This window comes from Heterodontus francisci, chromosome 2 (genome assembly GCF_036365525.1).
Source record: "Heterodontus francisci isolate sHetFra1 chromosome 2, sHetFra1.hap1, whole genome shotgun sequence".
NCBI classification, from domain to species: Eukaryota; Metazoa; Chordata; class Chondrichthyes; order Heterodontiformes; family Heterodontidae; genus Heterodontus; species Heterodontus francisci.
Genome location: NC_090372.1, coordinates 190,093,958 through 190,108,755, shown reverse-complemented (window position 1 = coordinate 190,108,755; position 14,798 = coordinate 190,093,958). Strand labels below are relative to the sequence as shown.

At 41.7% G+C, this 14,798-nt stretch overlaps 1 protein-coding gene across 1 annotated transcript in view; it reads right to left on the bottom strand.

Moving 5' to 3' along the window:
• Nucleotides 1–14,105, bottom strand: part of adarb2 (adenosine deaminase RNA specific B2 (inactive)) — a 706,833-nt gene extending 692,728 nt beyond the window's left edge. Inside the window, exon 1 of the mRNA XM_068051905.1 lies at nucleotides 14,006–14,105. Coding sequence (XP_067908006.1) covers nucleotides 14,006–14,105 — 100 coding nt within the window. The remainder of the gene's footprint in view (nucleotides 1–14,005) is intronic.
• Nucleotides 14,106–14,798: the final 693 nt, after the last annotated feature.

Below are 14,798 nucleotides of genomic sequence, written 5' to 3'. Positions count from 1 at the left end.
ATCAACAACTTTGACAGTTTATGTTGGTGATCTAAAACCTGTCACAGTGCCAAATTATCCTATAAATATCCATACAAATGCAAACTTTTAAAGCCATGTGGTTCCAAGAACTGAGTCAATCTAAGAGCATTTGGTAATTAGGGAGACAAGTATTTGTGCCCCATTTGAAATCAAATTATACATAATAAAGCTCTGGCATATAGTCCTTAGAAGTTGCCTGAAAATTTATTACAAGCCATGCAAATCCATGGAATCCTGCTGTATATGACTGGTTTAGATCAGAATAGCAAAATTCCTTTGCAATTAGGCTTGGACCTTACTTGACTAATGACAAATGAAGGTTAAAGTGGAACATATATCTGCCTCATTCCTGTATTCAACAGTTAATATAAACAAGGCTGAATCCTGTTCACCCAAGTACAAACCTACCTTTGAGTTTTATCTTTGAGCTGTTTAATCAAAGAAAGTATTGGAATACATATACACATCTCTAATGGTGCACACACGCATAGTGCTCTGAATGCAGGTTTGCAATATCTGATTTATATAAACAATTTCTCACGTATGCACATCTGTAGCATTACAGAATGACCAGTCAGCAAGATATGTTTGCAGAGGTGCTCGACAGGGAGCTAGGTATTTAAAGAGTGCCTTTCAGCTCACACAGCAACTGTGGATTATACTGTAAAGTTGGAGTAAGAACTTGGTGCAAGCAAACTATCAATTTGGAACAAATTGGGGTTGGCTGAAGATGTGTACATACAGAATCAACCATTTCTCAGTAATGTCTTGTGCACAAATAGATTTCACCATGAAATCATTCCAAAGCTGTATCTACTGATCTACTGCTGCACACAGGTTTCTTGCATTAAGTCCTATCTATGGTGTAATTTGAATCTCCTATTGGTTGGCTGGGGGAAAAATAAAATCAGGTTAAATACTTGTTACCACGTTATCTTCTTTATCACTTTTCCGGATAAGTCATGCTGCTGCATTCAGAAGCAAGGCTGCCAGGTAAAAGTGGGAAAACACAAAATCTTGAGCATGATTTTAAAATAAGCATTAAACTATAGATGAGAAAGTGCACAAAATGTCTGTCTGGCGGTGAGTTTGAAGCAGTAATTCAATCTTGTGGTTTATGACATCCATGGGAACTGCTAGATTGAATTATTGCCTTGTAACTCACTGCTAGTCATCTATTACCCTGTGTAGCTCACTTAATGGAAATCATATTGGAAGGCAGTTGGTTTTTGAGATACTCGTGAGCATTTCACAAGGACATCACTGTCTCTCATGCGCCCGTGCTTACAGATTAGAGTAACATCATTCTCTTGCTGCTAGTTTCTCCCAATCAGAGAGGTCCTGGATCTAGTTTCACATGACTGGTGTAACAGCCATTTTCAAACACATGCACAAGTGTGAGATATCAATCTCTCAAAAAAAAATTCAATATCTTCAAACTCATTCCAAACGTGAGTTTCAGCAAGTGAATTATTTAAATTCTTATCTTTAAACCACATAAAGCAATATATTGATGCTTCACAATCCTGATAAGTGAACTTATCCAAGTTTTTAGCAAATGGGTTATTTACTTAATAGAAAATCAGTTATATTTGCATAATATAACTGCTGCATATTAATGCATTTTTATATGTAGAATAAGCAGAATAAATTATCCCTTTGACAACTCCAGAAAATACCTGGTTTAAAAATAGTGCAGATTCAAATTATCTCTGCTTCTCAGAGTGTTCTTTAGGAACATCGTGTTAATGGGCCTATATTTAGTTCCCTGTTACTGCAAATTTACATTGTGCAGTCAGTTGCCCTCAAAAGGTTAACGTTTGTGGACTGATGTTTCTTCAGAATTCTAATCCTTCAGCTATGAAATTTCTTAGTGTGCGATACACAGCTACAATAATAACACTTGCATTTCAATATCACCTTATCCAAAGCATCAAAGTGCCTTGGAGCTTTTCACACAATGATTTACTTTTAAAGTGCAATGACTCTTGCTAAATAGACAAATGTAGCAAACATTCAGCCTCTGCAACCTCCCACAAACAGTTACATCAGGCTTATTTTAGCGCTGTTGTTCGGATAAGAAATGTTGCTCAGTGTACTAGGAGAAGATCCTAGTCATCTTTGAATTATGCTATGGGATCCTTACTATCCCCTTGAATCACCAGAACAGATTTAATGTTTCCCTCAGCTTTATACCCCACCTCCCACTAACAATGCAGCAGCTCCTATAGGATAGATGCAACAAAACTATTTCATCTGGTGCAGGGGAATCCAGAATGAGGGGACTTAATAAAATTAGAGCCGGCCATTCAGAAGGGAAATTGAGATTGAGAAGGGTAATAGAGATCTGGAACTTGCTCTCCCAAAAGGCTGTGGATGCTGGGTCAATTGAAGGTTTCAAGTCTGAGATTGATAGGTTTTTGTTGGTTAAGGTGTTAAGGCAGATGGAACTAAGGTGAGCAAATGGAGTTGAGGTGCATGTTGGCCTTGATCTAATTGAATGGTGGAACAGATTATTGGGACTGAATGGCTTCCTCTTTCCATGTGCTGCATTGGGATGTCAGCCTAGCATATTAGCTCCAACTTCTGTTGTGGGTCTCAAACACAAAGAACAAAACAACAACAACTTGTATTTATATAACACCTTTAACATAATAAAACATCCCTGGTGCTTCACAGGAGCGATATATAGCAAAATGTGACACTAAACCACATAACGGGAATTTAGTGCAGATGATCAAAAGCTTGTTTAAACAGGTAGGTTTCAAGGAGTGTCTTAAAAGAAGAAAGCAAGGTAGAGAGGCTGAAAGTATTAGGGAGAAAATTCTAGGCTACTGAAGGCACAGCCACCAATGATGGAGCGATTAAAATTGGGGATCCACGAGGTCAGAATTAGATGAGCGCAGATATCTTGGAGATTTGAGGGGCTGGAGAAGATTACAGAGATAGGGAGGAGTGAAACCATTGAGGTATTGAAAACAAAGATGAGAATTTTAAAATCGAAGTTTGCTTAACTAGGAGCCAATGTAATCAACAAATACAGGATGATAGGTGAACAGGACTTGGTGCGACTAAGAACATGGGCAACCGGGTTTTGGAAGACCTCAAGCTTATGGAGGGTAGGAATGCATTGAAGTAGTCAAGTCTAGAGGTAACAAAGGCATGGATGAGGGTTTAAGCAGGGACGGAGTTGGGCGATGTTACTGAAGTGGAAATAGGCGGCCTTAACAATGGTGCAGATTGGAGGCTCATCTCGAGGTCAAATGTGCCACCAAGGTTGCAAACAGCCTGGCCCAGCTTCAGACAGTTGCTAGGGAGAGGGATAGAGCCAGTAGCAAGAGTATGAAGATTGTAGTGGGGACCGAGAACAGTGGCTTCAGTCTTCCCAATATTTAATTGGAGGAAATCTCTGCTCATCCAGTATTGGATGTTGGATAAGCAGTCTGATAATTTAGAGACAGTGGAGGAGTTGAGTGAGGTGGTAGTGAGGTAAAACTGGGTGCCGTCAGCGAAAATGTGAAAACTGTCAGTGTTTCCAGATGATGTCACTGGTATGGTGACATGACGAGATGATGGCAGCAGGTAAATGAGAAATGGGAGGGGGCCAAGGATAGATCCTTGGGGGCCACCAGAGGTAACAATGGGGAGAGAAGCCATTGCCAGTGATTCTCTGACTACGAGTCGACAGATAAGAATGGAAGCAGGCGAGTGCAGTCCCACCCAACTGGACCACAGTGGAGAGGCTCTGGAGGAGGATGATGGTAAGCCTGATAGCAGTCAAGAAGGCTACCCATTGAGTCTAGTTAGCAAGTGCAGTGTGTCCTCAGTGAGTGGAATTATTTCCTTAGTTTGATCATTTTGAATAATGATTTCCTCTTGGCTCCCCTAGTGGAACTCTGCCAATTATATGACAAAAGTGCTTGAACTTGAAGCTCATTTCCTTTCTTTGTACATCATTAAAAGCAACGACTGACGACATAGCCTTTGCTGTCAAATTTGTGCTACTTGCCTAAAATTGTATGGGGGTGGGTAGAGGTACGATGATGAGATCGGAAACAATACTCACATTGAACATGTCAAGGCATGAGAAGAAAACGCCACTTTGGTTAGTGTTGGGACCTGGCTAATTTGCTCAGTACGATTTCTCAGCAAGGATAATAATAAAGTTCTGATGAAGGATTCACAACTGAACTGTCAACTTGTCTGTTCCCTCCACGGCTGCTGCCTGACCCACTGAGCGTTTGCGGCATTTTTTGTGATAATAAACGGAATTATCTCCTCTTTCAGGCGACTCAGGTCCCACAGTGCCGCACAATCTTTGTTAAATTGACTGCGTCCTCATTAGTAACCTATAATATAAAACGGGGGGTGGGGGGGGATTAAATGAAACTGGCGCACTGATATAAATGGGCTTCTGCCAGCCCAGACACAGATGGCCGATGGTTATCAGGGAGCACCTATCAGATTCTTCATTATGTTTTTCTTCCTATTTTGTTGAAAAGTTAGGAGTAAAAATGTGTTTGCCGTTAAAATATGTGTGGAAACGATCGTGTTTAGCAGCAAACAGCAGTCGTTTCCCCTGTGTGTTAACAAGGCTGGATGAGATTTTTATTCAGAGCAGGGGGGGTTTGATTTCCTGTTACAAGCCTGTCCGGTGAGGTCCAGGAGTAAGTAAACAATAATAGAAACACTAAGTGATGCGCCAGCTCCTGACTGCAAGCCAATGTTAATCCTGGATGCTGTTGAGAAGCGGTTTCGAAACATGCACCAATTTTTTTTTTAAAGATCAATTTTTCCAAGATGATTACTATTTTCACGCAAAGATTCTTTCCTATAATCTCTGCATTTCTGAGTACAAGCAAAAAAAACGCAAGGCAAAGGAAATTTATTCACATCTTCTATGCGTGGCACATGAAATGAATTATGCTTCAGGTTGGCGACGTGTATTAAAATAGATGGTAAACAACTTACATACACTTTTCGGTTTAAACAATATTGACCTTACATAGAACCGCTATTTATGCAAAACTTATGTATTTCTGAAGTAGCATTTCACGTGAATTACTTCTAGTCCATCCGCACTAAAGAATCGTCTAGATAAATGATATGCAGACTGGTTAACTGAACAACAAACGGCCCTGGCAACCCAATAGTCCTTAAAATTAAAAGATTTGTAGTTTGTAGGAACAGTTTGACTCTTGACCCAACTCTCACACCACAGTGAATGCTTCATAACTTCATATTGCAATCAGCTTTACTGAAATTAACCAATTTTAAATGTTTTTAAAAATGCTGTTTTGTTTATTGTGCACAGGTTGGTTTTGTAATACAAATAAACAGAACATTCTAGTCATTCTGTTTTCACAATAGGTGTACATTTTTTTTTGCTCAGGATCAGAATTTTTTCTTTCGAAATTGAGCCTTTAATACATAGAATCTGCATCCTATTTATTAAAAATTACTTAGGCAGGAATAACTGCTACTTAGTTTAAAATCCAATTTTCAAAGCAATGGTTCAATAAAAAACGAAACTATGGAAGCAAAATGCATTTATTTAAACACAATGATATGACCCCCAGGATCCCGTATTCCCCCAAACTCCCAGCAGAGTATATGGTTCCAGCAGTCACTTCAAGTTTTATACGTTGTACTGACGTTACTCACTTTCATTACATAGTTTTACTGCATAGATTTAAGAGCACGGTGTGAGATACAGAAACGAAATAATCAGGAAGTATTCAATACGATTTATCTCCCATGAGTGAACTTATTGGGAATGAGTCACGTGGACCGTATGCCACGATTTCTCATGTCACATTTGACCTTGAACTTATGCCGTGGAGTGCTTAGCACCTTTAAAAAGTGAAATTCTTTCTTCTGCTGTTTTGATGGCGATGTTAAATATATGAGATAATGTTTCTTAAAAATACTGAAGAAGAAATTTCACATCAGCACGTTGAACTGCCGCCTTATTATTCCATGGCATCGTTCCAAGATGATGGTTCACATCGCACATTACCAAAGTCATTTAAATTAAATTGACGAGTGGAACTATTCATTTTAAATTTAATCCATGCCGAGGGTAAGATCACACAAGGGTTACTGTGAAACAACCTTTTTGACAATGATACGCATCCCGATACACAAGAGGAAATATTCCACAGGGTGTAGTAAAATGTATTGTGATGGTTTTAACCTGCAACAAAAGTCTATTGTATCTTACGCAGTTGTGGAAATAAAAAAGGGAATGCTTGCCTTTTACAAAGTATGCCCATTAAGTTGAAACATCTCAAAGTGCTTTATATAGTGAATAACTTTTTGTGTTAGTGTTGTTATGTAATTTTTCTTATCAAGACCTCATTTTATTGATAGCAGCTGAACTCTTTTGAGGACAGGGAGAATGAAGAGGTACTGCAGGCAGTGTTTTATAAGATATTCCTAGTTTGTGCCAGGCAGAATACGGCTAGTTGCTGCTGAGAGGGACTATTCTGAGGTACAAACACCGTCTCCCACAGAATGTTCAGGGATTGTGCAGATAGTGTTGTATTGTCATGTGTACAGCTTCTCTGTTACAGTTTTCTCCCTACTTTTGCCCTCCTAATCTGAAGGCACGGTTTTGTGTTGGTGTACCATCACATCAAAACTATTACATTTCTAACCTTTGCCAGTTCTGATGAAAGGTCACAGACCTAAAACGTTAACTCTGCTTCTCTCAGCACAGATGCTGCCAGACCTGCTGAGTATTTCCAGCACTTTTTGTTTTTATCTTAGATTTCCAGCATCTGCAGATTTTGCTTTTATATTAGCATGTACAGGCAATTTGATCAAGTGGGGCATCACAGTTCTCATCCAACATGCACACGCACTTTCTAGTAGATAGTGAGCAAGAACAGGAATTCTTGGATTTAACAGTCGGGCTCGACCAACTCCTTTTTAACTAAATGAAACTCTGACCCCAAAATACGACCAGGCATCCACACAATGGATGAATCTAAAAATGAAATGAAATCTGCACTTACAGCTGCTGACCAAAACCATCACATTAATCTGCAACATTTCCTCGAGATTAGTCCATCAAAACATATCTGCTTAATCTTAACACATAGCCAGCTGCTGTGGAGAGTATCTGAATAACAGAATGTGCATTTAGATAAATGGCATGTTACAGTCACATCATATAATACAGATTTAACATTTAAGCTGTATTACTCTGAAGGACGTTGATCAAACCAATATCACGGAACAGACTAGCCGCCCTTTCCCCTTACCCAACATATCCACCTTGTATCAAACTCAAACCATGATTTGTGTTGCTCAAATCACTGAGATAAAATGGGTTGAAATCTTTAAACAAATTCTTTTACAAAATATCGGAACTGATGTGGTTACAGCCAAATGTGCCCTCTCTTGTTCGACCAGTCCTTCTAGAGAGCGCTGGTCTGGTGCCGCTTTTAGATTGAGATTCTCTCCGTTTAGGGAGTATTCCAGCACACTCAAGGAATAAGTGCATTATTGGTTTTGGGATACAGAATGCCACTTAGACTGGAGCATGTCTTGAGCGGTAAGAGTACAAATGAGGGGTGCTGATAAAGCTTCCCTCCATGACGACAGTTCATATGAGTCAATGGACCCCTGAGATTGTTCCAAACCTTTGCAGCCTATCTGTTTTCCCCTCTCCTATTTCTGGCTGATTGCCTGGAGTTGCTGAGCCCACTGTCATCTCCGAGAGTTATGGGGTCAGCCGTGACAGTCTTTTGAACATGAGGGCAATTTTTATGTCAGTGCTAGAAAGGGGACTTAAACCAGATTTTATGATAAATACTTACAGCTATAGCATGTAGCTGTACAGATCTTTTGAGGGAAATATTTCATAGAGTAAGTGATATATATGAAAATCTTTTAACATTGTTATTGGATTAAACTTATTGAATTATACTTGGAAACTTTTGTTCAGCTCTAATTTATTCATGCGCCTATCTCTCATTTCTGACTGAGACAACTGAACAAAATAGCATCAAATCCCTCTCCTCCCAGCTCATGTAACATGACTGGAACAGAACAACTGTTTAGCGGGATTAAAAGCAATAATGTGAAGTTTAGTAACACTGCAAGTGATTGCGGTACTACATTCCTGTCGCATTGTCTACTACAAAGCAGCAGAATGGTGGACACCAGTAATAAAGCTGCCTTTGACGGCACTTAGCAGATTCAAACCCTGCTGGAATCTGCAAATGTCAAGAATAAAGTTAAACACAAGAGGTTTAGTTTAATGGAAAGGACTTGATAAGGTATATAGAGATGAAGTATTTCCTCTGGTGGGGAAATCCAGAACAAGGGGCGCAACCTGAAAATGAGAGCTAAGCCGCTCAGGGATGATGCCAGGAAGCACTTCTTCACACAAAGGGTAGTGGAAATCTGGAACTCTCTCACTCAATAAGCTTTTGAGTCCATGTCAATTGAAAATTTCAGAACTGATGATTGATAGATTTTTGTTAGGTAAGGGTATTCAGGATGACAGAACCAAGGCGGTAGATGAAATTAAGATACAAAGTCAGCCCTGATCTAAGTGAATGGCGAAACAGGCTCGAGGGGCTGCTCTTGTTCCTATGTTTGTCCAGAGTCGGCGGGCTCCTTTCAATCAAAAGTATTTTTGGCGCAGACATGAACCATAGCTGTTAAGTACAAGCTCAGGCACTTCTGCTGCTGCAAATGGTGGGCGTTTAGCCAGAGCGAACTTGCTCTGCAAACACCACCGAACCCCAGTGGGAAGCACGACAGAGTGGAATGGTGAAATTCAGCACCATTTCATTTTTAAACTGACATTTGGGAGCCACCATTCACTTAGCGGAAGACAGTGGAGTGAATTTGATCGCGCCCTTGGCTGGTAGTAAACTGCAGGGAGATACACAATGACTTCCACTCAGCACATACTCCTTTGTGAATCTCTTCAGTATTGCAAGTTCACCCAGAGTAAGATGTATCCGGTACAGCCTGTACATTCAAGAAGCTAGGTTTCAAAAAAGCTGTAGGAGATACGCAAGGGGTCATTAATCAAACCCCATGATTTAGAATGAGATTCAATCAGATGTGTTTGAAAATGACACCTGTTTTGACATGCTTAATTCTTAAAAAAACACCATTACACAATTACACAGCGCAGAGCCTTACCCACTGGAAGCACAACATTCATCCCAATGAATTCCATCCATTACTTTACTGGATGGAAAATCACGGCGACCATGCACCCCAATTCCCAGGCAAAGCTCCCTCCTGAGAGAATGATTTCAAAATGAAATTCTCTTTCTTTACATGGATCGGAAGTATTATCTCACCAATTCTGATCATAGAGCTTCCTCCTAACATTCCCGTAATACAAAAAGGGAAACACTAGAATTCTGAATTAAAAAGAGAAAATGCTGGAAATACTCAGCAAGTTTGGCAGCATCTGTGGCGAGAGAAACAGAGTTAACCTTCCAGGTCTGTGATCTTTCATCGACCTGAAATGTGAACTCTGTCTCTCTCTCAATGCAGCCAGACCTGCTGAGGATTTCCAGCATTTTCTGTTTTTATAACATTCCCGTAATTCTCGGTAAATACATTTCTCGGTAAATAATCTTCAGTCTCAAAACACAACTTGTTATAGTCCTGCCCGTTTGCTTCTTGTTACAAGGCGATTTTACACTCAACATGGACGTTTATTTTCTGCTATGCGGAACCACAGATCCGATTTTCCTCCTTTACTTCCCTTCTGCTGCCACCCACTGTCGGGGCTTCTCCCTTTAGCGTAGAGGGGAGATGCTTTCAAACTTCTCTGTCTGACGGGAGGTGTCCTTGTGCAGAGTTAGGCTGCTCCTCACAGCCTTTCCTGCTCACTCAGTTGGAAATCTTCACTGCCATCAGCTCAACTGAGAGCCAGGCTGAGCGAGAGCAGCAGAGTTCAGCCATCAACCAGGCTTAGAGCGTGAACCCATGACCCTCAATTTGCTAAGCCATGTGCCACCACTGGAGTATGGCGACAGGATTAATCACCTTTAAATTCCGCTGATTTGCTGTCTTGTAAAGTAACTTTGTATTTTGTAAAGTTACATTTTTGTGCCATTTCTACAGGTGCACAACTGCAAATCTTTAAAGGCAAAAATCAAATTGTATTTATCAAATGGGAGAAGTGAAGAACATTTTGGATTACATTTTGAAGTGTAATGATGGAATTAACGTCTTTATGGGGATTTTTGTTTGAGAAGCAGGAACAGATGACAGCATGGAGTCATTCAGAGCATATAATACCGATTAGTTCCCATTGTCTTCTCCCTCCGCACCAGCTGCCGTTCGTTCAGCCACTGTAGCCCGTTCTCTGGAGCTCCCTCTCCCTAAATGCCTGCACCTGATTTCCTAAAAAAAATCTTAGTGCTTTTGCTTCCCTTTTCTACTCATTCCCCACTTCTGGCATAACTAGGCTGACACACTGCTCTCGTCACCAGGAGGGCTGTACAGATGTTAACTTATGTTCTCAATAGCTCCATGCCTTTTTTTTTTTGGCCAACTTTACTCGGGATACGTGGTGTGATCTTGCCCATCCCTGCACTTACTTCATTCCTTCGGTGCTTTCCCCTTTTTAGGTTCACTCGCTTCTTTCATCCTCTTTTCTGCTCTATCTTCATCTCTATAAAGACAGTGCTGAATCTAAGGCAAACTGCTCACACCCCTGCCGTCGGACCCCTCAACTAAATACTTCCTGGGAAATGCGAGAACTCTGTCTCAAGTCACAACAGCGTGTGACCGCCGGACCATTCTTCCCCAGAATCGACGGCGTTTCGACCGAGAACCTTTCTTGTTGAGTGAAGAGATCACAATATCAAGCAGCGGAGGGGGTCAGTGTCAAAAGAAAATCAACACAAAGGACTCAGTCAGAACTAAGGGGTGAGGTTGGCGAGGCAGTTAAGGAGTGAGTGAGGGTGAGAAGGAGTGAGTGAGGGTGAGAAGGAGTGTGAGGGTGAGAAGGAGTGTGAGGGTGAGGGATTGTTTTATCCATAAAAACTATCACCGCAGATAGTGTGAGTTTTGTTAAGTACTTCTCCCAGTCCTTTTATTGCAAGCAATTAAAATTCAAAGCTGTATTTTTACAGCAGTAAAACCAACGGCCGGGAATCAATCAAGGAAACTAGGAGCTAAGCGCCGTTCAGCAAGCTATTTAAAACCCATGGGTGCCTGAATTATTCCGCACGAGTGAAGGGAAGGGATTGTTTGGTGTGGAAACCCGGACTGCACGGTGGAAATCTCCCACTAACGACAGGAATAAGGCCGGGGTAAAGTGGAGGAGGCAAGTGGGGAGGGAGCCCGTTGTAGCAACACCGACTTAGGGTACATGGAGCTAGGGCAATTTTTGCTGGACTTTTTTTTTGAGTTCAGCCATCACTTGCTAATGCCCTTGATGCAATCTTCAAATTACTGTCATTACACGGATCACTGAGAATGAAGGGCGATAGTAAAAGCGTGGAAGAATTAGAGGGGGAATAAAGATTTAATTTTATCATCAAATCCACTCTTTCCTTCTTCAGCTGTCAGCCGAGTACATCGGCGATAAGCGGGGGCACATCTGCAAGAGCCGAGCCTGCCTGACTCTGGAGAGAGGTCTATCCCGGACAAGAACAAACATGCTCATTTATTTCTTCAGCCTCTGCAGTTCAGTTCTTAGGTGCGATTTTCCAATATTATTTTTTCATGGGAATATAATTTGAAAAAAACCCCCACATGCTGTCATCTCCAAGACTCATCTTCCTACACCATCTCTTTTGATCAATTTGTTGTTCATCTCCCGTTATTTTCTCTATCTCTTCACCCAGTCTTTATCCTCCGTCATTAGTCTATCATTATTGCCATCTTTTCAGTGCTCGGAGTTGCCCTGCTGTTATCGATGTCCTTTCCCATTACACTGTAACCTGTTTTATTTTCGTCTGCTGCACTCTGTCTCTCACTTTCCTCCCTCTTCTACTTTAGTTTTTCCCTCCTGTTAAGGTGTAAATGCCGCTGCAGCTTTCTGAAGCCTCCCAAATATTTAGTTTGGAAGAAAATTATAACAAGCAACCAGAAACCGGGCCAAAAATGAATTATTGCGACTATATGCGTTCTGCCCTTTGTGAGCCTACTTGAGCAGTATTTTTCAGAGGTACAATTCTACATATTTCAAACATCATTTTCAAAACAAACCAGGAGGGGTGGATTGTGAGAATACAGCTTCAGATATACATTTTTAAAATCATCAGAAATTTCTGGTCATGCATTCCTGTTACAGCGTAGCAGAGAAATGGCAGAATAAACCCTAAAAATACCAGAAAAGTTTAAGTGCGAAATCTCCTTAAGATATGATTTGTCAGGACCAAATTCATCCCACACAAAATGCGCAGTGAGCTCTTACGGGACAGCGGTCTGAAGTTTGTGAGACTGTGAGACTGTCGCCGGGGCTGTAAGGGAATGTGAATCAGTTCAGCGCAAATCAAGGTGTATTCTTAAATAAATCTAATGTAGTCCAGAATCTGTGGCATCAGTGTGGCTTTTCCAGTTACTGTGAGTCTACACTAGACCAGTTTGACCCCGGCACAGCGCAGATTCCTTGCAGTTGTGACGATATTGGCTAAAACTGCTGGCTCCAGTTCAGACGCGGATTTATTTAGTTCTTTTTTTAGAACCAGGACAGTTTTAAAAAATTAACTTAATGACCAATACGGCTGTTGGGAACGCGGGGGGAGGGGGGGGGGGGGTGGGTGGGGAGGAGGTGGGCAGAAGTGTTACCTTCTTGTAAATTCAATACAGACCCAGGTTTCAACTCAGTACTGGGAAGGTTATTCTTCAAAACAAATCCTAGAACTTAAAAGGTAAAAGCTTCAGGGAACAAACAAGTTTCTGTTTATGTTGTGTTTCCATGGCGACTTGGAGCTGGCGTCAAACCTACGGTATTTTTGCGGTGGGATTTTGTTTTGTTTGAAATGGCAAAAAAAGCAAAAGCCTAACTGCAGCGAACTTCAGGTCTCAGCAATAGGTGGGGATAGATGCACAAGTTGCTTCGAATGGCATTTACTTCTCCCAGAGGTGGCTAACCATCGGTAGTGAAGGCAGCACCAACTGGGATTCAGTACCAATTTGTCTATTATCAGGCCATTGCTCGGATTTGTTTATGAGTTAGAGCGCCTAAACTGGAGTTAGGGTTTTCTTTGCAATTTCCAGTTTCGGTTCGCTTTTTCTAACTTCGATTCTCCACTTAATTCGCCTCAATTCCCAGCACGCTTTACCAGTTTAGTCCGAATTTGCCTTTAACTGACGGTAAGGGCAAACGTTCCCCATCCTTTCTTGGAACTAGCTCCACACATAGACCCGAAATGACGCCTCGACTTCAAATGTCAACTTCAGCCACATTAACACTTGCAAAAATATTTTTTTCCTTAAAAACTGGTTTGGCATCCCTGTCTTTTAAGCTCAGAGCAGCGGCCAAGAGGGGAAATTCGCACCTGTCAACTTTAGTTTTATAAGTGGACAGGGTACAGCCAAGCCACATAAACATGAACTGTCACTGCGGAGGAAGGATGAACGCAGACAAGAGATAGTTGTTCCTGGCGTATAAAATATGATTTATTTAATACCTCCTCACACCACCAGATTGTTCCGTGTGGCACTAGACAATAACATATACCGTCATTTATAGTCAGGAGAATGGAAAAATACCTACAGTCAAAAGCCATCACTTATCTCGGTTTCCCTTCCTCCAGATCCGTGAAACATAAGTGACCGCGCCAACAATCAGTGACTGGATAAACACTGCTCTCTTCAATTATTCATCAATTACACTTTTATCTACCGACTGCCTGGAATATATCTTGTTATCTCCAGCTAATAGAAAGGTGGAGTGGTGACAGGGCTCACTCAGTCTGCCAGCATCATAGAGCCCAGGTCTGAAATGACACACGCTCTTCAAACATGAGGAAACGTATCTTACCTTTCCTCTTCGATCTCCTCCTTCTCCTCCTTTTGAACTTGCATTTAAGCTGGCTGCCCGGAGTTCCCGAAGCTCTGTTGCTCACCAGCACTGATGCCATTGCCGCGGTTTGGAGAATACAATGCTTCAGGGTGCCTTTAAATATGTGTGTCTCTCCTTCCCCCCCTCTCTCTCTCTCTTCGACTCCACTTTTTTGTCGATTATTTGTGACTCACTTTCCCCCTCCTCTCTTACACTTTCAACCTCTACAGCCGTCTCTGCTTTCTCCCTGTTGTTTCTCTATACCTTTGCTTTTGAAGCTGCCCTTTCCTCATTAAACACTTGGGAGAGTGAGATTACACTGACTAAAACTGATTTACAAGCCAGCCGTCAGCCGGCCCTTGTATTAAAAGCTGCAACCTCCAGCTTTCTCTGGCGGGTTTTGATAGCAACAACCCTACTTTCTATTAGGTTCTCTCTCTTGGCACTATCCACTTTGAAGCCAATCGTGCAGAGAAGCTCGTCTATTTGCTGCTGCAAATTATAATTAGATCCAATCATGACTGTCTCTTGGCTGTGACATCAACAGCGACCAGCTCCCTCCCCCACGCCCCCCCCCCAGATCCCCCCCCCCCCCCCACCTCCCTTCTCCCTGTCAGTTGCAAACTCAGGTCCCATTAGGCTGATGGATGCCCAGGACCTGAAGGCGAGAAGTGCGCTGTGGGGAATGAAAACAGTCTGCCAGCTAACGCTAATCCTAGGCAAAGCCCGAGGCACCGTTTATAGGAGCAATACTGCATAGAGGGGGATTTCA